The sequence below is a fragment of the Ambystoma mexicanum genome, chromosome 7q, assembly GCF_040938575.1.
Source record: "Ambystoma mexicanum isolate Mex_15411 chromosome 7q, UKY_AmexF1_1, whole genome shotgun sequence".
Taxonomy (NCBI): domain Eukaryota; kingdom Metazoa; phylum Chordata; class Amphibia; order Caudata; family Ambystomatidae; genus Ambystoma; species Ambystoma mexicanum.
This window is the reverse complement of record NC_090941.1, coordinates 1,054,658,428-1,054,678,716: the sequence shown is the minus strand read 5'-3', so window position 1 is coordinate 1,054,678,716 and position 20,289 is coordinate 1,054,658,428. Positions and strand designations below refer to the sequence as shown.

Below are 20,289 nucleotides of genomic sequence, written 5' to 3'. Positions count from 1 at the left end.
GCTCTCCTGAACATCTGTGAGGACCTGCTCTTGAACCTCGACTCCAACACTCCGTGTGTGCTCATTCTGCTCGATCTCTCTTCTGCCTTTGACACTGTCAACCATGCCATCCTGCTCAACCGTCTCCGTGTCAACCTGGGTATCACTGGTCAGGCTCTGGCGTGGCTGACCTCTTTCCTTTCCAATCGACCCTCCCAGGTCCAACTGGGGTCCTTCCTCTCTGACATCTTTTTCTCCACCTGTGGTGTCCCCCAGGGATCTAATCTCTCTCCCTGGCTGTTCAACCAGTATCTGGCACTCCTTGCCCACCGCATCGCCGCTCTCTGCCCCAACTTTCAGTGCTATGCAGACGATACCCAGCTCATTTTCAGGCTACCCTCGGCCTCCTCCTCTCCTTCCCTCATCTCTGACTGTCTGTCTGCTATCCAGGAATGGTGTGCCGCCAATGACCTCTGCCTTAATGCCAGTATGACTGAGATTCTACTCATCGGCTCACCCACTCCCTCCTTCCCTGCAGCTCTCTGGCCAGCCTCTCTTGGCCCTCTTCCTGCTCCTACATGCAAGGCAAAAAACCTCGGGGTCATCTTCAACTCCACACTCTCCTTCTCTCCTCATATATCGGATCGTCTCCAAGAAGTCACACTACCAGCTGCACCTCCTCAGAGGTAATCTTCCCTTCCTCTCCTTCCCCCAGAAGCTCAGTGTCTCCCGAGCCCTGGTTCTCTCGAAGCTGGACTACTGTAACAGCCTCTATCTTAATCTGCCTGCCTCCACTCTCCGCCCTCTGCAACTCATCCAGACAGAACTGCAAGACTTGTCCTTGGCCTCAAGCCCAGGGACCGTATCTCTCCAGGACTGAAATCTCTACACTGGCTCCCAGTGGCTGCGAGGATTAGGTTCAAAACCCTCTGCATTGTCCACAAGGCCTTCTGGGGCCTGGGGCCTAAATACCTTCAACTCTCTCTTCTTAAATATCTTCCTTCCCGAGCCCTTCGCTCATCTGTCTCCAACTCCCTCAGGGTCAGCCGCTTCTCGAAGCAACAAGCAGGGGGTAGATCTCTCTCCGCGGCAGGGGCCTCCCTCTGGAACAGCCTTCCTGCCTCCCTGAAACTTGAGGAGAACCATCTCCGGTGCCGGAAGCACATCAAAACCTTCCTCTTTGCTTCTGCTTTCTCTCTCCCTTTCCCCTGCTAAATTCTTCACTGAAACTGCACTGAATCTGCAACTGCGCCACTCTCACCGACCTCGGTCCTAGGCCCAGCCCTCTCCACTTGCACTGCCTCCCTGGCAACCCCTGCACTGCGGGACTGTCTCTGTATCCCTACAGCCCCCCCTTCCCAGCACTTGCCTGCACTTACCTTGTACTTGCCACCAGCTGGCCCTATTTATTTATTTTATTCTACTTACCTTGTACTGCACTTCCCCCCTCCCCTTCCCCTTGCACTTTTTCCCTTCCCCCTACCCCTGCACTTGCACGATCTAAATGACACCTGGCCTAGTACGATCGTTGTCTGTCTTCCCCTTGTTCCCCCCTCCCTGCCTCGTCGCGCCTTGAAACACTTGTGTATAGGCGCGTTACAAATGCCATATCATATCATATCATATCATTCACAATATAAATCAAATGTTAAAAACATTTTAGAACACAATGATGACAGACAACAAAAATAACCATAAGGTTATGTGAAAAAAGCCACGTCAAATGTGTAAAGTAGCGCAAAACGTGCAAACCAGTGCTGACCAGGATTAGTATCAAAAGGACTTTAGTGCAATACACTATAACCTCCAATATGTACTAATATCCTTCTAAATACGACTCTTTTATAGGGGGAACGCAGTCACTGTTCCAACAGAATATTAATCAAAATACACAGATATTGTTTGCCACACATCTCTTTCGAACTTCATTGCTGAATAAGACACGCATCCCTCTTTAAAAAGTTGGATTGGTGTAACCACCTCAACCCCATGCTAATTTCTATGGCTATTGAAACATATTGTAACATTTGTTATGTTTCAGCCAAAATGCTATCATGTAATTACTTTAAAGAAATAACCAACTAAGACAACAAGAACCTCTTAGCAGAATCCATTCAGTGGTCAAAACAGGTATTTGATACTTGAAATGTAAATCTTGTCGGCATTTATTTACCAAGAAAAATACAACTTAACATATTAAGAATGTATGAAGAAAAGGTATGTTAGTTTTATTCATAAGAGAGTACATTCAGATCAGATTGTCTATTCAAGTATCTCCAAGAGAATACTATGTATTATAAATAGGAGTAAGCAACACCAACGGCAACACCATCTGCATTTCTCATTATGAAAAGTGCATCTTAATCTGAGATACTAAGATTGCCAGAAACACTAGAAAATGTTCCAAAATATGTTTGGCAAACATTTAGAAATAAGGTCTGAATATTACTGTCAATGATTGGGTACGCTGAATCCTCAGTCCGGGGACCAGACCAAAGCACACCTGCACAAGGACCACCACAGCCTCTGATGTCAGGATTTGAAAGCTTTAATCAGCGCTTCATCTAGTACTGCCCTATTGTACAACATGTCTCAGTGGGCTGACCCAGTCCGAGGCTTACAACATGTCCATATATATTAACATTGTGTTTCTGAACGAACAAAGGAATTCTTAGCAAATGACCCCGTAGGGTTGTGTAACAGGTTCTTCCTTCACTGGTGTATAACTGGACAGAGTTCAGCCATTAGCCATGGGCTGCAGTGTACTTCCAAGGGCACCTGGTAGGGTACCAGTCACCTGAGGCATCATGAAGATACATTCCACTGTCCATGTAGTCAGACTGCACACTGTGTCACCTCAACAGATAGACAGACAGCAGCATAAGAACAGAGTTATGTTATGATCATTTCAGTCAACAAGAACAAAAACACAACTTGAGCAGAATCGTTCTGAAACAGTCCAGTTTATTCCTTTTAAAAAAAAAAAAAATGAAAGGACAATAAATATATGTATTCAATTTACAAGTTGTTTGAGGCTACTTGTTTAGCCTTGGTTTATTCAAGTTTGTTTATTTATTCATTCTAAAGAGTGTCTGTGCAAAATGGACTGGATCGTATCCGTCTCGCCTGTGCAGTGTATCTTAGCTTCTCTTTATTTCTCCTTGCCTTTAAGTTCTCCTTAACGTCTCATGTCACACTCCTGGGTTGCAGCATCATCATTTGATTTGTCCTGGGTTTCCACCCATTCCTCCTGTATAGCTCATTCATCTTCATCATTCATCTCACTGCCCTCTGGCATTTAACTCAAGCTGCCGGGACGTTACCACCCGTTCCAGCCCTTGCAATTGGTGTTAATTCCATTTTATTATTTCGTGTTATATGGAGGGACCCTCCATCCACATAAACTATAAGCATTCCATAACAAGTGTTTTCTCGCTACAACTTGGGAGGCGAAGCCAGATAGAGATACGTATTAACTTGGTAGCATCTGATCTGTAAGGTTGTCTTGGACAGACATAATTTAAGACGTGATCCTTGAATTAGATTTATTTCCAGTCCATATTTGTTCATGCTGCAAATACTGCATAGAAGGGCGGGGGATAGCAACTACAACGTGTAGGTCAACAGATGGTAGTTTGTCAATGTCCTTTCACTTGTCAGGAGGAATTTTTCACATTTCGACAGATGATAATGTCTTACTTGCTTATGAACATACCTTATTAAACTGGTGATGCTCATGATACAAGACTGCAGTTTACAAGTGTTACAAAATACTGTTTCAAGTAAAACATGTTTTAATGTGATAAGCCAAGCTGGGATCTAGGAGAGACCTCTTTTCATTTGTTTGGCAGCCTCTGTTTGAGAGTCTCCCATATCGACTTCGCTCCTGCCTTTAATAGATGGATAAGGGCTGAGGGATCTCTGTGTAGTTCTCTATGAATTATTGACTTTAATTAGTCAATACTAAGAGCTTTCATGCCTCACATATATTTGCAGGGTTGTTCAACTTCAGTAAAGTCACAATCTGAAGGATTAATTCCTTCAGCTGTGATTTAACTAGTGCAGATGGATGTAGTCCATGTGTGGGAAAATATTATTCAATACAGGTTTCTCCATTAAATAAGGTTTGTCCTTTTCCGATATATATTTGCAAAGTATATTTTCAGGTACTTCTAGGAATAGTGGATTTGTCTTTGTTTGGAACTTCAGCAGCATAAGGTAGAAATTATGCTGATTCACATGCAGTCTCAATATCTTAGAACTTGGGCGTCCTCCAATTCTGGATCAGAGTAACAAGGCCAAATTCCCATGCATACCACATTACATGTGGGAATTCTCTCATTATTTTGTAATTGTCTAACCAGTTTGTCACTGATAAAGCTTCTTTCTTGAGTTAAACATACTTTTGAGAGAACCAAATCCTTCCCTCTTTTAATTTGAATGGGGAAGAATATGAACTTGCTTTCTTTTTTTAGTAGCTATGCTAATCATTTTATCTCCTAAGTTATCTACTGGTTGACCTAAATCTTTGCTGTGCCGGAGTTATGCCATTGATAGCACTTCAATGTGTTTCCATCTACAGTGGAGAGACACTTATTATAGGTTGGATGATTTATATTTAACGGTTTGGTGACAGTCTCTTCACTGTCATCATGTTCCTTCACAGATATGATTCTGATTTCAGGAACTGGATATTAAGAAAATAAATGTTCATTTGGTCTGGATGCTTTTCAGTTAGATGACAAGTGCAATTCAAACTGACATAATTGGCAAGTGTGGTTACCTGAATCACATATTTATCAAAGGTGAAATACATTGAAGAATATTCTCCTCCATTAAAAAAAGAGCTGCCCTGATGATCTGCAAACGTCACAGGATGATTCAATGTTGACTTATTTTGAGTTATTGTTTGGTAACTCTCTCTACTGAAACCTCCTTTCCATCATAGTTGTGCAGGTCCCCAAAGAGGGGTTGATGGTAACCTCTTCCATGGTTCAAACTCTGGATTACTTCTCGAGATGAAAGGATAAAATAAAACCATGTATCTACGAGAGACAATAATTCACACTGTCACCGAACTTGGATAGTTGGTAAAACCTAACATCTTTTGATTCCAAATTACAGAGAATGTCTGAATTAGTGGACACATTTGAATGTATCGTACTCATGTCTGATGTTTCATGAACTTGACCTTAGGCCGCCACTGTGTGGGTGTCACCTCTGAGTACAAGTTCGGGTGGGTTGGTCAAGGGATCTGTAGGATTAAGAGTACATTTCAAAATCACAAACAGAACAGGGTCTTCTATCTCCTCATTTTCCAGGTGACTGCTTTCGCTTGGAGTGTATCCTCTACAAATATCCAAAGGTGAAGAAAGATCCACTTTTTCAGTTTTTCTATCAAATGTATTTTCTTTTCTTCTTTTGAGTCTTGTAGTCTACGGGTTTCTTGGTTTATCTAATTATTTGCCTTTATATTGTCTGTTACTCTTCTGTTTAGTTTGATTTGTTATTCTTTTGGAATAGGTAAATCATCTGTGACAGTGGAACCCCTTGGCGTTATCACCATCAAGTTTTCTTCTTTCTTCAATGTTATTGTCACGTTTTGCTCTTCACTTAACTTATCTTTCTTGTATTTACTTGATTTTGTCTCAAGGATTTAATAGATATCACTAGTGTCCTCTACCAGTTTGTCAGCAAACTCAATGTTTTTTTTTCCCCATGAAGTGTAAAATGAACTTCCTCTAAGGCTTCTCAGAACTTTCACCTCTAAATCCCCCATTTTCTCCTCTCCATAGGCATTATTATTTGGACTATTTACTTCTGTGCATGTCAACTCTGACCTGTGAGTTGACTTTGGGCAGTGTTTCTGGCAGCAGTAGAATTACGAGTTCCTTTTGCGGATCTCATCATTTGACCAATGATTCAACTGAGAGATTTCTCTCTGCCCTCTGTACTGTAGTTTTGCTTTGGGCATTGAGCATGCCCCGGTTTCTCCTCTGGAACATATTTCTCTCTACTTGGATAGAAATTCTGGTAATTTGGATAACTGAGTATCACTTGGCTTCCATTCACTCTGATACTGGGATCTGTTATCCTGTAGAGGTTTGGAAAGCTATCTTGGTTAACCTAGTCCTGGGGTTTTCTTACCCATCTCTAGAGAAACAATAAGTTTGTAGGTCTATGGACTAATGCAAGTCTCTTAGGATCTGTGCTTGGCATGCCAGATAGAGGACTAGTCAGTTTGCTTTGAACAGAGGTATTCCTCACCTCAGCTACCCTAACAGGTACTGTGAAAGGCATCTATTGGGGTTCCTTTCTTATTTCAGGTGCATTCTGTACATCATAGATCCTTGAACATGGATGATAATCCTCTCTAAATATCTTGAGTCATCACAATTGGGGACTATCTCAGTCACTATATATTTTAGAATGGCGTGGAATAAAGTAATTTCAAACTCTCTGCTTTCAATATTCACATGTCTTGAAATGTGGGCAAATGTACATTTGAGTTCTTGAGAAAAGTATCCAAGAGATTGTTAGGCGGAAACCTGTGCAGTTCCCTCTGGGACCACTGCAAAAGATTTAGGGCTACAGGTGTTTGGCAGTAAACCCACTTGGTAGCAGTCTTTACCACACAGATTCACTTGGTAGCTGTGGCTGAGCAGTCAGACTTCCCTCAAGAAGAGTTAGGCAGTCTGTGGAGTATACAATATAGGGCAATTCTACACAGTAAGACAAGCAAACACGCAACAAGGCTTCGGTGTAAAGATATAAAGGTATTTATTTATAACGACACATCTATAGAAAACACGCTGGCACTAACACGGCAAAACAACTTCAATCACAATACTATACGAAGAAACAGATCAATCCCCCTAACAATAGTTCGACAAGTCTAGGTTTACCGGCATCACTTATTTGCAGACAGAGGTGTATGCTTTAACCTAGATGGCACTCTAGTATTCGTTAGGTAGGGAGAGAAAAAGTAAGACAGGTTATGAAGTCAACTCGGTACCATTACTTTACGGACAAATGCAAGGCAAGTAAGGCAGGGTCTACTGTAGATCACAAAGTTCAGAGGCCAGGCCCACTCGAAGAGAGGCAAGGCGATATGTCCCAAAAGTGTCTCAGTGGAAATGCGCTTCGAGTCTTTATCGCAAAGTGTTATGGAAAGTTTGGAACCAGTTCAGAACCACACGTTAAAGAAAGCTTGGAGGCGACCCAATGGAAAGGCGAGGATTAAGACACCTCACTCGATCCGGCAGAAAGGGAAGCCAGGTGGAAAAAGTACCTTGTTTGTGGAGAGAGAGATCCGGCGGGGGCAGTTGTTCCTGGTGGTGGATGCACGTCAGGTCTTTTCCAAGAGTAGAGATGATCTCGTCGTCGAAGAAAAGTGAAGTCCGGTGCACCACCAGGGAAGAGACCAGCCGCGTGTTAAGATGAGAATCACGGGAATGCTGCGTACCTGTATTTCTGGATGGTCTCGACGGGGCAGCCAGACTGACGAGAAGACTTGGTAACACAAGCAACCAGCCCTTCCTCCACCCTGAATGGGAACTGGGTGGAAGATGGACCGATTCCCACTGCCACAACCAGGTTCCAGAGATGGCAGTTCTGCACAGCGTTGACAGAAGAAGTGGTTGGAGGGAATCCTTGAAGAGGAGTTAAGAGTCCCAAGGTGTGGGAGGCCACACCCGTAGCTGGCAATGGGTGCCGAGGAGTTGAGAGTCCAAAGGTGTGGGAGGCCACACTTGTAGCAGGCAATGGGTGCTGAGGAGTAGAGAGTCCAAAGGTGTGGGAGGCCACACCCGTAGCTGGCAATGGGTGCTGAGAAGTAGAGAGTCCAAAGGTGTGGGAGGCCACTCCCGTAGCTGGCAATGGGTGCTGAGAACTAGAATCAACGGTGTGGGAGGCCGCATCCGTAGCAAGCAGTGGGTGCTGAGGAGTAGAGTCCAATGGTGTGGGAGGCCACACCCGTAGCAGGCAGTGGGTGTGGAGGAGTAGAGTCCAATGGTGTGGAAGGCCACACCCGTAGCAGGCAATGGAAGCTGAGAGGTTGTGAATCCAAAATGGCTCAGGAGAAAACTTAGGAAGTTGGGCAGGCCAAAGGAGGGAGAAAGGATGCAGGCAGAGAACCAAGGCAGACAAGAAGGAGGACCAGGAGGAATGAAGCAGGACCAGAGAATAATGCCAGGAAGGACCCAGGCAACAGGAGGGAAGACCGGCAACGGAGAAGGTAAGGTCTAGAGGAACAAGGGACAAGGTAAGCACTAACTAGTAGCGCGGGAGCAGGCGAGGACACGATCCAGAACAGAACGCGTTGAGACGCGATCTGCTCCCGACCGCGTCTCTCCCTTTATGGGCCGCCGGCGCCTGCGAGGCCTGGAGCGCAAGCCTGATGGTTGCCAGGCGCCGGCGGCCCCAGAATGAGGCTTGAGCAGCAAGCTGCTCCACGCCTCGGCTGCCGCCCCCACGGCGCATGCGCGGAACCGTAATCGCGGTTCCCGACGCAAGCGCCGCGGAGCTGGCACCCCTGTCCCTGGAGCTCTTCCCCCGGTGCCTCCTCAAATGCGGAAACGCGGGTAGAGGCGCCAGGGAGGGGGAGCGCGAACAGTGAACCCCGGTCTCCTGGTAAGCGTGACACCGCGGAGTGCTCTGTCACAAGGCACCACCTTTTTGGTCGCGGTACAGGGGTAGTGGCTATCCGGTTGCTGAGGTGCCCTGCACGGGCAATCGACCACTGCTTCCTGGAGCGAAGAAAAAAAAGCAAAGGGGACTGGTTGTTCCCACCAGTCAGGGGAAGGGACTCTCCGGCAGGGAGATCTCCTCTGTCGTCGGGAAGTGGTGAGTCGGTTCCGCAGGGCTCCACTGGAGGTGTCGTCGTGCAGGTCAGCTCGGCGTTACCCTCGTCGGATTCTTAGGTCCTGTGGCGACTTCTGAAGATCCAGTCCCAAAAGCCCTGCTTTTATGCAGAAAACCCCCATTCATTCAGCCTAGCTGTCAATCAAAACACGCTAAGTAGTGAGCGGGGAGGCTCACCACTTGGGCCAATCACACCAGAGTGCCACCGGAGTTGGCAAGGCAACTCGGTCCAGGGTGCCTAAACCCCCTCCCACACCCCTGTGGTAACCCAGACAGAATGGCACCACTTTGGAGGGTCTCTGTACAGAAGCCCGCCAAAAGTGGAACAAAGGGCTCAACCTTTGGTTTAGGAGTCACAGAGGCGAACACAGACGCCATTTTAAAAACCGAGTTCTGGCAGAAAATACCATCCGGTAAACTTATTTAAGATAAGTAAACTTTTGGTATGTTAGAGATTAACGAGGAAAAGTATCAATCTCCAACAATGGGAAGAATCCCATAGGGTTATGTTCGGGGTCGAACATAACAAGTAGGTTCCTCTGCCACCAGCCAAAACTCGATGAGGGGGGATGGGACAGTGCCCCCTCGAGTAACAGACCTAGGAGTAATTGAATTACCCCTACTAGCACGTCCACAATAAGATGGTGTGTACTAGTTCTGTTAGTAAATTTAGGTCTAGTAAAGCCAATGGTGACTTTACATGCCCGGGGAGACAGTAGTCAGTCCCCGGGTATGGAGTCTATGGTGGAGGTCCTCTAGGACACCCAGTGTTACGGCACGTAGGGTGCGGTGTAACACACATAGCAAAACATATGAGACCCTATGGAGTAAAAGACCCCATAGCCCATAGAACACATTGACATTCAAAGGAATTACACACATTCATGTCCAAGAGTGGGAGGAAAAGAGTCCCACTCTTGGCAGGATGGAAAAAAACAAACTCCAGAAATCCAGCAAAGCCGCTTGGGGACTCACTAGGTTAGGAAATTCAGCCTAAACAGAGAATTCTCCCAAACAGAGATTGATCCTCAACACACGTTAGGCTATTGCTTGCCTTGTGTTCTTCATGGGGGTTTCTATGTGTTGAAAGTAGTTTAAGATGACCACCTTTTATGATTAACATTTATAGTGATTAAGGTCTTCCATGTTATGTATTAAATATAGTTTTTGACATTTTTCAGTCTGCTTGTTAAAGTTTAAATGCTCCCAAACAGAACATTTTGCACATTTATTATAAGGAGATAAAATGCTTTTAATGGCCTTAATATGTTTTATTGGGTCTTTTAGAAAATGTGATTGTGATTTTCTTTGTACATGAGTCCAATTTCCCTTATCAGAGTCAAAGTCATTACTTCAAATCCAACTCCTTATTTACATATCTGCTCTTCCGTTCATGATGACTGTAGAAATATTTCCTTCCTTGAACAGTACAAGAGGTCCTCTCTTTTCAGTTTTTTCCATTGTTCTTCTTCTTCTGGGTTGTGGACTCCACATCTTTTAAGAAATGTTGGATAATATTGTGTTTCTACGTGTTGCAGCTCAAATTCAGGATTTGCCCATTTAACAGTGTGCTCTGAGCTTCATCCCTGGTGTAAGAAGGGGTCTCTCCAAATTATTATTAATATTTTTTTTATAACATGCTTAATACCCGAGTTCGGTTTCTAAGCACAGATGTGGGATTTGAGCCTCTGTTGCAATGCATGGTCTTGCTTTTAAGACCAGCACGTTGCCCTTGTGCTATCCTTTTTCTCTCAATTAATTTTGATTCATTTCTTCACTGATTCACTGATTTCCTCTACTGTCTACTCATGACATTCTAAGTAGACTGGTGCCCCCATCTCTCACCTGAAGGTCTAGATATGCCTCTGTATCTGAGATGGAACTCAGCTTTTCTTGTCTCCCTGGGTATGTTTGGGAAGGGAAAATGTGATGTGTCATTCTCTGTGTCCTCGCCATGACCAGGTGTTCTAGATCCAATAGCATTTCTCAGGGATGATCAGGACAGTAGAGAGATAGTCTCAGGAATACAGTTATTGTATAGTAGTTCAACATAAACTGAACATAAACAATTAAGTATTCCTTCTTCCATGAAATGTATTTGTCTCTGAACTTTACAAAACTCAACATATATTATTTAATGTCTTGCCTTAATCTAGCATTATTATCCTTTTCAATTGTTGTTTGTTGTTCACATTCTACTAGTTGATCCCTAGATTCAGTCAGACTAGCTTGAATAGACTCAGAGGTCCACATTCCGAGTTGGGTGCAAAGGGATTACCGGCACCGGTAAGGAAACCGGTGCCGGTAAACCCTTTGTGCCCTATTCTGAGGTCCCTTAGCGGGTCCCTCCTTTAATGCCTGGTCTGACCAGGTGTTATGGACGGGACCCATTAAGGGACTTCAGAGCTAATAACGGTACCGCAAATTGCGGTACCGTTATTAGCTACTTCCCTATTCCCATTGAGCCCAACGGGGCATAAAAGGAGAATGGGGAATGGATTTTTCAGTGGGGACTTACCGGTCCCGCAAAGGTCAGACTACACTGGTAAGTCCCCATTGAACCAAGTCGGAGTCGGTACCGGTATGCGAGGTAGTCTTGGCTCAAATAGCAACATGACTACCACCATACTCGGAATGAGGCCCAAACACTTTAAATCTGGAGGCCAGTAATTCATGTGTGAATTGTAAATCATTGCATAAGGAATCATTTTCTTGCTGACAAGCATGGATTTCATTCACTAGGCCTCATCAGGAGTCTGGCGGTATCCTGGCAATAATACCACCTGGATACTCCCAGCACAAATAGCGTTACTACTACTCGGTCCAGTGCTATTAGCACCGGATCACAAGTAGCTTTAAAGTGGTAAATTCCCATTCCTCATTGGGTCTACTGGGGTTGGGGCGCTATTACTGCCGGCGGTAAATATGTCAGTGGTATCAGCACCAAATACAGGTGATAAGGGGACATTTCTGGAGGTAAAACTTACTGCCTGACTCATGATTGTGTCAACCCTTAAATGTGGCGGTAATAGCATTACTGACACATTTAAGATCTAAGGCCCAACCCAGTTTATAGACTGCCAACTAGCTAACATCCTCTTTGATTGTTCCGTTTGCAAAACTCTATATGTTATTAGTTTTTCTGATGTTTCTCTCAATGTCACATTATCTTCTTCTCTTTTCACTAGCTCTTGTATATAGGTTGTGCCATCATCATGCTGTGTGTCAGGGCTGGGCAGGTTAGCAGCATTTTATGTGGCAAGCTAATGTCCCACAGTCATCCTGACCCTGTAAATCCCTTGCTAAAAACCTACATGCGGTACATAAGGAGGCTTTTCCACCCTTACTGCAGGCAGAGCATGCAGGGACAGAGAACCATCAAGAGACTACACTACCCAGCAGGCCGTGTGCTCCACATGCCTGCCGGGAGGAAAAGACCCACACGAGAGCCGCGCCCAACAAACTGCGCATGCGCAATCCACGCCCATGCGCTCGCACTTGCTATTCAGGCTTGTGAGAGGAACGGACGTTATATTCCACGAGAGGAGAGAAAGACTTAACTCAGTTTCGGGGGCATGATTATGAGACGGCTGAGGCTGTAGTGCATGCAGACATAGTTACTTGGCGGTAGAGACCGCAACGCATGGCAGAACATTAACCCGCATGCTGGGTGCATTGTTGGGGTGACTGAGTGTTAGGACGCTCAAACAACATTCCGGGTGAAGCAACCCGACACATACAGTTTCCGATCACTTAACAGAGGTTTTGCAGAAAGCACGTGTGTTGAGCCACGGGTGAAAGCAACCCGACTTGCACACATCATTGGTTCACGATTGCCTGTTGTTTGGGGTACAAGCATAGTGCAAGAACGCTAGGTTTAGCCCAGCTCCCGCTCATTGTTGTTTTGGTATTTTCCAGCTGAGCTCGTCACAGAACATTAGGGGACTTCCGTGCAGCACTTAAGGAGAACACAACCACGAGCCGCAGCTAAGTGCCTTTCTGGTTCAATTTACAAGGTGTACAGTGTAATGTCATAAGGTGGTATGTAAACACACATGGTACTATGTAATGACACAAGGTGCTATGTAAATGCGTATGTTATCACAATCCTTTATAACTGCATGAAGGTAATGCAGTGAGGAATGTAAGGTCCATGCTAACTCTGCCCTGGTGAAGCAGGCTGTGGTTAGAGCTCCAAGAAAAAGCTCATAAGGCATGGTCCCAAGCTCCACAACAAAGTCTTCAATCTGCTGGGTAAAGGTGTGAATGTGTATGGTATGCAAGGGCGGAGAACAGTGGATGAGGCGGCAGGAGCTGAGGAGCATCTTTTCCCTACTTCCCCTTCCCCATCCATAACCTCTCCCTAATCCTTTTCCCGGTGATCATACAACCCTCTACCCATCCACTCCACAGACCCTAACCCTCTTTCCCTGGCGGGTCGCGGTAACCTGTTGTTCTTACCAGGTCCAGGTGCCAAGACCTTACGGGGAGGCAGGTGTTCCTGCTACCACTGCGCCAGACAAGATTGAACACATATTGACACTGTGCCTGTTCTTCTGTCAATTGAAAGGTGAGTTTATTTTGTGATGTCTTGATCTTGGGCTGGCTGGGTTACCTGGTGTTTGATTATGTTTGTATTCTGTTGTAACCACTCAAGCACAGCTTGCAAATTCACATCCTTTATGATGTGTTTTGCAGCTGTTTCTTGACGTTCTTTGAGCTGCATTTGAATTCTCACAATGACTTCTAGTTAACAATTGATCACTTAATTAATTCTTAAATTTGTCATGTGCCTGCCAACACATCCAATGAGTGTCATTAATACACATGATTTCCCTTTCTAACTTGTGTTTGGCTTCTCTGCACACCCCGTGTACTGACACAAAGAGATTGTTGTTTTTGTTCTGACGCCTAGTTACTTCCTCGTTTCCCTTTCAGCTACTCAGTCTTCCACCATCGTGAGGTGGAAAAAGAGATCAGTTTAAAGGTTCACAAGCTTATGCATATCATCTTTAATAGTGGAGTTCATACAGCTTCTGCAATTACTAGTCTAGTGGATTCTGTCCTTCCAAAATATTGACTCCTACTTTCAGAGCTCTTTTCCTACATTTGTGTTTTCATGACTCAAACCCCTACATTATTCAGTGGCCAATCAAAAAATATTGAGACAGGGCATAGTCCTGGGCCATTTCTAAATGAACCACTACGTCCTGAGACATTTACAGACTAAATATTGTATCACAAACCACAAACAATAATTACTTATCAATATTTATTAATCAAACAAATCATCATAATTATATTTCTCACTTACAAAATGATACCAGAATATACAACAGTTCCAAAATTGCTTATATCTGTCTCCTTACAAAACAAAACGTTATTCTGCACACAAACTATCAAATTCAGCACACCAATAACATTTCAAACATATCTGTGACCATGGACACAAGTTGTACTGCGAAATGCATCTATGTGTTGACATCAGTGAGATTATAACTTTCAAACAAGGCAACTAGCCTCCATTTTTGTAATGTCTAGAGAATGTATTTTCATTTTAATAATTGATTATTTTACAGAGAAATTTCCTTGATCCAATAGCCCTCACAATAACAATCCTGCCTCTTATAAGTGGCATGTCTGTTTTTTACTCTAAATGTACACTTTTATTTAAAATAATCAAATAAGAAACTGAAGGTGGTCCCATAACATTCAATCCTGTGGATGTCAACCAGAATATCCCACATAATTACTGACGAAATGAGCCTCATTAGGACCCTGGAAGTGACGGTATGAACTGTGCTGGTAAGGCACCGGCACCGTTCATACCGTCCCGCCGCATTACGAGTTCTGCTCGTGGGTTCCTGACAGCCTGCCAGGTCATACCTGGTGGGCTGTGCGGCACCCGCGAGTATAACTCGGAATGTCGCTGGCACCGTTATCAACGGTGCCAGCGCATCCATGCTCCCCACCCCTATTCTGCCCTATGGTGCAGAATGGCGATCGGGAGCTTGGTATTACCGCCACCCGCAAATGGGCAATTACTGGCCCATACTTCTCATAATGGGCCGGTTATTGCCCAATTGCGGCAGGCGGTGCCGGTAGCTAGCATGGCGGTAGCCATGTCTGCCATACAGGCATGGCTACCGCCATGCTCGTAATGAGGCCCATTGTCTACAGAAATAAACACACAACCTGCCCGATATTGTTTTAATTTTTTTTACATTCAAAGTACATACCAGCATGCATAAAGATAAAAGCATATTCATTATTATTCCAGGCAAAATTAGATAATCCTTTACAATATAAACATGCAAATGGGCATTTATCATTTACACTTTGATTCAAACAGGCAAAATCTTTGTGTGGCATAACATTTGGAACAAAACCGTTCACTGAAACCTTTGCCAAGTGTTGGCATCAGAGAGAAATATTAGCCTCACATATGAAGTTCGTATTGTTGGACTGATTCATCTCTAAAACATTGGACACTGTCTATGGCACAGTATTGTAATCTAGCTTGGGAATACATACAAGAATGTTTTGTGGGGTTGACTTGGTTACATTTATTCTAAAGGCTTTGGCTCTGGAATTCTATTTCTTTTTGGATTGCTTGGACACTAACAACTAACTTCCTCACTATTCTCTAAGAATCAATTCCACGCTCCACGCAGTCCAATATTTCCATTAAGGAATAGATTCAAATAGCATTATTGACTATGGCAAACAACAATAACAAATGATTATCCTTTCTTGTGGGACACCTAAATCCTCCCGAGATCACAAATTGATGAGGAAAATCCTTATTAAGGTGAATCTACCTTGAGTTTAATTTGTAATCATATCAATCTTAAAGCACAGGTGCATCATACTATATTCCCCAAAATACTCTTAATTGCTATCTCAGATTTAATTAATTCTTGGGACATATTTCCATGGATTATTGTAGTGACTTCTGGTTTGTTGTTATAAGGCATTTGACAGATAGGGGCATCAACCAGCTCTAGGCAAATATGCCAGGCAAGCTCCTTCTTTCAGTCTGTACATCTGCTGCCAATATTCGTCTCAAGACAATCTGGTTCTATTTTGGAAAATCCATGTTCATTCAGTTCCTTCTGAGAAAGTCATTCTAAAGGAGAATTTGCACCAGCCACTTCCAGTCGGAGCCTCACTCAATGGCTGGGCAGGCTTCCTTTGCTGATTTCCCAAAGATTGTCCTCTCTTCCTGTGTGTTTGGGTTTGAATACCCATCAAACTCTCCCCATGCAGCATCACTTGAAACTTGCAATTTTGGATTGGACACAGCCTCTGATAGGTTATCTTCACTGAATCACCCCCTGTTTAGTTCAACTTTTTACTTCCATTTGTCAAATGTATTTTACCATGTCATTAGGTGATGTATTAGCTGTGAGTTAGCCCTCCTCTAAGCAGTTATGATTACATTGGATTGAAATATGTATTTCCCCTCATAATTCCCTGCATGTACCTGTGCCCATTTTAATCATTAAATATTCAGATGTGCAAGAACATTCTGGGTTCAGAAACCTCCTTTGTATGTGTGCCACTACATGCATAAGGGAGTGACAAAAATATGTGAATTTATTCTTAATTTTCAGGGTGGGTAAAACTACTAAAAGAAGAGTCCATGATACCACGATAACAGGTTGATCAGCTTTATGAGTTGGCAGGATTCACAGATGAATATACTGCATAGTAATTACTTTACCACATGTGATTCTTTTTTTAAATCTGCATGTATCCTTATTAAGATGTATTTTAACAGGTATCACTACATATTATCCCCACCAAAAATATTGCTGTATATATGGTCGTCTGGAATGGCCATAGGTGATATTTTTGGGGGGGATAATATTGGGGGTTTTTGGGAGCAGGGGTTGCGGGGTCCCCTGCTCCTTTAAAAATAATTACGGGGGTCACAGGATGTCCCTCACAGGTTCCATGCCTTAATATTGCCGCAAAAATTAGGCAATATTTTAATATGTTTGAATGGCGATATCTTTGCGGGGATATTAACACATGGAACCTTTTAATACATGTCCAGACTCATTGTGTAAGGTAGCAGATATACCAGTATGATGCAGAATTTTTAAATTCACAAGAGTGAATATTGGGATAGTTTTGTGCATTACTTGATAAAGCTGGGGAGATGGTAGAGTGAGGCATTTTTGAAAGCTGTTCATCTGCACTGTACACGTTTAATTTCAAAACCATTGTATTCTATGATGAAAGGTTTAGGCTTTAGACTCGGTCTGTTTCATAAAGTTTTTGTAAACCCTTCTGCGGCCTTCGCATTGCCGAAGCTGAACCATCAGAAGCTTATGTACTATTCGGTACAAGTGCAGGTTTTTTCACCGAAATAGTCCTTGATTTTCTGCCCTGCAATGGGGGTGAAAAGAGCAGTTTGTTTTGAAATATGTTTTTTTCAGTGAAATGTTAGGCTTCATGGTTTTATATACGGCCCCTTGAGTTCACCTATATCCTCTAACATAGCTTACAGATGTACCATTAAGAAGTGTTGATTGTGTCAATATCTTTGGTGGGGTCTTACCCTTAGGTGTTTTATGAACCTGCTCATCAATAAACATATCACAGGCAGTGCCTTCCTCTCCTTGTGCACCAGATCCTGCCAACGTAGAATTCTCATCTCCTAGATTATGAGTTAATGCTGCCACTATTCGGTCTTCTTGATGGCCAATACTTAGTTCCTTATCCATTCCATTGTCAATTACGTTAACATGTATGTACCCATCCGCCCCTGAAAGGTCCAGGGATTGAGAAGTAGGTGTATCTTCCTCTGATTAAAGGATGGTTACAGACCGGCTAGAACAGGCCTCTCCTGCATTATGAATTTGGGCTATAATTATGCATTCTTCTTTACAGTTAAAACATGGGTCTTCTGCAGCCTGCAACTCGACCAAGGCACTCACATTCACTAATCATTCAGTGGCCACGAGAGGATTAGATGTAGACTCAGTAACCTCTACAGTTTTCCTGAGCTCTACAGAATCATTATTGATCAGTTGATTGTTAATCCCCTTTTGTGTCTTTTTAAGATGGAAGGGGAACAGCTCAGATAGGGAAAAAAGCATAGAAACAATATCCTATCTATAAGAATACAATCACTCAATTTCCCAATTTCAATAAATGTGTAGAAAAAACTAAAAGAGATATTAAAAAGTCATACAATTCCAAAAAAGACACAGGTTCACACAAATTCATGAATTCTAAAAAGTTCAAAATAGAAAAATGGTAAGATCCCTTAGCAAACATGTATATCAGCCCTCGATTATTTAGGCAGTGTTAAACACAGGCGCGCAGAGGAGCTCACAAAGAAGTGTCCCACAATCACTCCTCTAGCAGCCTGCCAACAAGATATGAATAACTTGAGAGCTGTTCACACAAGTACGTAGGTTCTAAACATACAAGACATAAAATCCAACTCCTTATTTAATATGGAGTAAAACAAATAAGTATTAATTAAACCTGGACGTAAGGTGGAGCTCAAAGGAAATGTGCCGCAGTCACTCCTCCAGCAATTTACCAAACGTGCAGAGTCATAAAATCAGTAGCACATAATCAGTTAAATGATATCACAAATGATGCAGTGGAGCTCAAAGGAGAGCTCCCACAGTCACACCCCCTCTGAAATCACAAGTAAACAAGGACTGAAAATAGTTGCCCTCAGCGGTCGGTCGCGGTTGAGGCAGCAAGCGAGAAATAAATATGCTACTCCTCCTCCATGTGTAAAGTGGATCAGCATCAAAGAAAAGTCTGGCATTTGCACCGACAATTAAATTGAATTGGATAATGTCCACACGTTACTTGTAAGACTGGCTGTGCACGCTCACCACCCGCGAACCACTGCAATCCACTTTTCAACATTGCTTCCAATTTTTTATTTCAATTTCCAAGGCAGCAAAATTGAGCTGATGTCACCCCTTTGATGCTTGGTTTTGCTTGCAGCATAAACTTGCATATCTCGGATTCCTTTATTTTAGACTTGCAGGTAACTGCAGCCTCAATGGCTCTTTTCACTGCTCTTGTGTTTTTAGGTGGTGTTTGGAGGAATTTGACTGACGTATTTGACCTCTTAATCATACCCTGCTTACCTCATGCACATATTGCCAGGCTCATGAACAAGTGGACCATAAAAATGGCATCCATCCATCTGGCCACAGAATATGACCCACTTTTCAAGAGGGACATTTTACTGCATTTGACTGTGGTAAATGCTGGGCAGGTAGATGAACGGGTGTACAATGGAGGAAGGGGTAATGGTTGAGGGATGGAGCTTCTAGAACTGGGTATTGTGGACTGGCCCCCATAGAAATGCTGCAGTAAAATGCTATAAAATGCCCTAGAAAACCAGAGCCAAGAAAACAAGTAAGTACCTTCTGACTTATAATGAGGGCCTTAGTCTCAGTTTAAACTTTTGAAATACTTGCCTCATTCCCATTCTTACCTCCTTCATTGTCATGCCATAAATAATAGGATTCAATAAAGGAGGTAAAATGAGGTAAAGGTTCACCACAATGACATGAACATAGATCGGTAAACTCTTACGTAATCTTGACACTACTACAGAAAAGAAAAATGGAATGTAGGATGCAGCTATAATGCAGATATGGGCGCTGCAGGTGCTGATGGCTTTCACACTGTCTTTCGTGTGCTGAAAGTGTAGAACCGTCTTGAGAATTAGAATATACGACAGGGCAATGCAGAGTATGTCCATCGCACCTATTAAAGTAGACGCTGCAAGGCCGTACATACTGTTGGCAGTGGGGTCTGAACAGGAAAGACCTGAGACGGCCATGTTCTCACAGTATGTATGGGAAACATGGCTACTGCAAAATGGCAGCCTCGTAGTGATGAACTGAAGTGGCGCACACAGGACAATGGCTCTGGTAACAGAGGCCACAGCTATTTTTGCAATGAGGGAATTTGTCATAATAGCAGAGTACCTCAGCGGGTTGCAAATGGCTGCATACCGGTCAAAAGCCATGGCTGACAGAATGGCAGACTCTAATGCGGTAACAGCTGTGACACAGAACATCTGGATTAGACAAGCAGTGAAATTAATTTCTCCAGATTTAAACCAGAAGATACTCAGCATTTTGGGTACAATGCATGAGCTGGCAGCCAGATCACAGAGGGCAAGTTGGGAAATGAAAAGGTACATGGGTCTGTGAAGAGAAGGCGTCGTTTTAATGGCCAGTATAAGAACACTGTTTCCCAGCAGTGTGACATTGTAGATGAAGCACAACGGGGGCGCAAACCAGATGTGGTATGCCTCCAACCCTGGGATGCCGGTCAGGATGAACGATAACGGTGTGATTTCTGTATTGTTGACAGGTGACATCACAAGTGCATCATTCCTGTAAGGTGCTGCTGCTCTTTCACTGCCTGGAAACAAAAATAGAATGTTAT

General features: G+C 43.6%; 1 protein-coding gene across 1 annotated transcript in view; it reads right to left on the bottom strand.

The window, feature by feature from the left end:
• LOC138528149 (olfactory receptor 52P1-like) overlaps positions 1–20,289 on the bottom strand; it is a 76,846-nt gene that overhangs the window by 28,492 nt on the left and 28,065 nt on the right. The window contains exon 3 of the mRNA XM_069639601.1: positions 19,325–20,265. Within this exon, the coding sequence (XP_069495702.1) occupies positions 19,325–20,265 (941 nt within the window). The remainder of the gene's footprint in view (positions 1–19,324; positions 20,266–20,289) is intronic.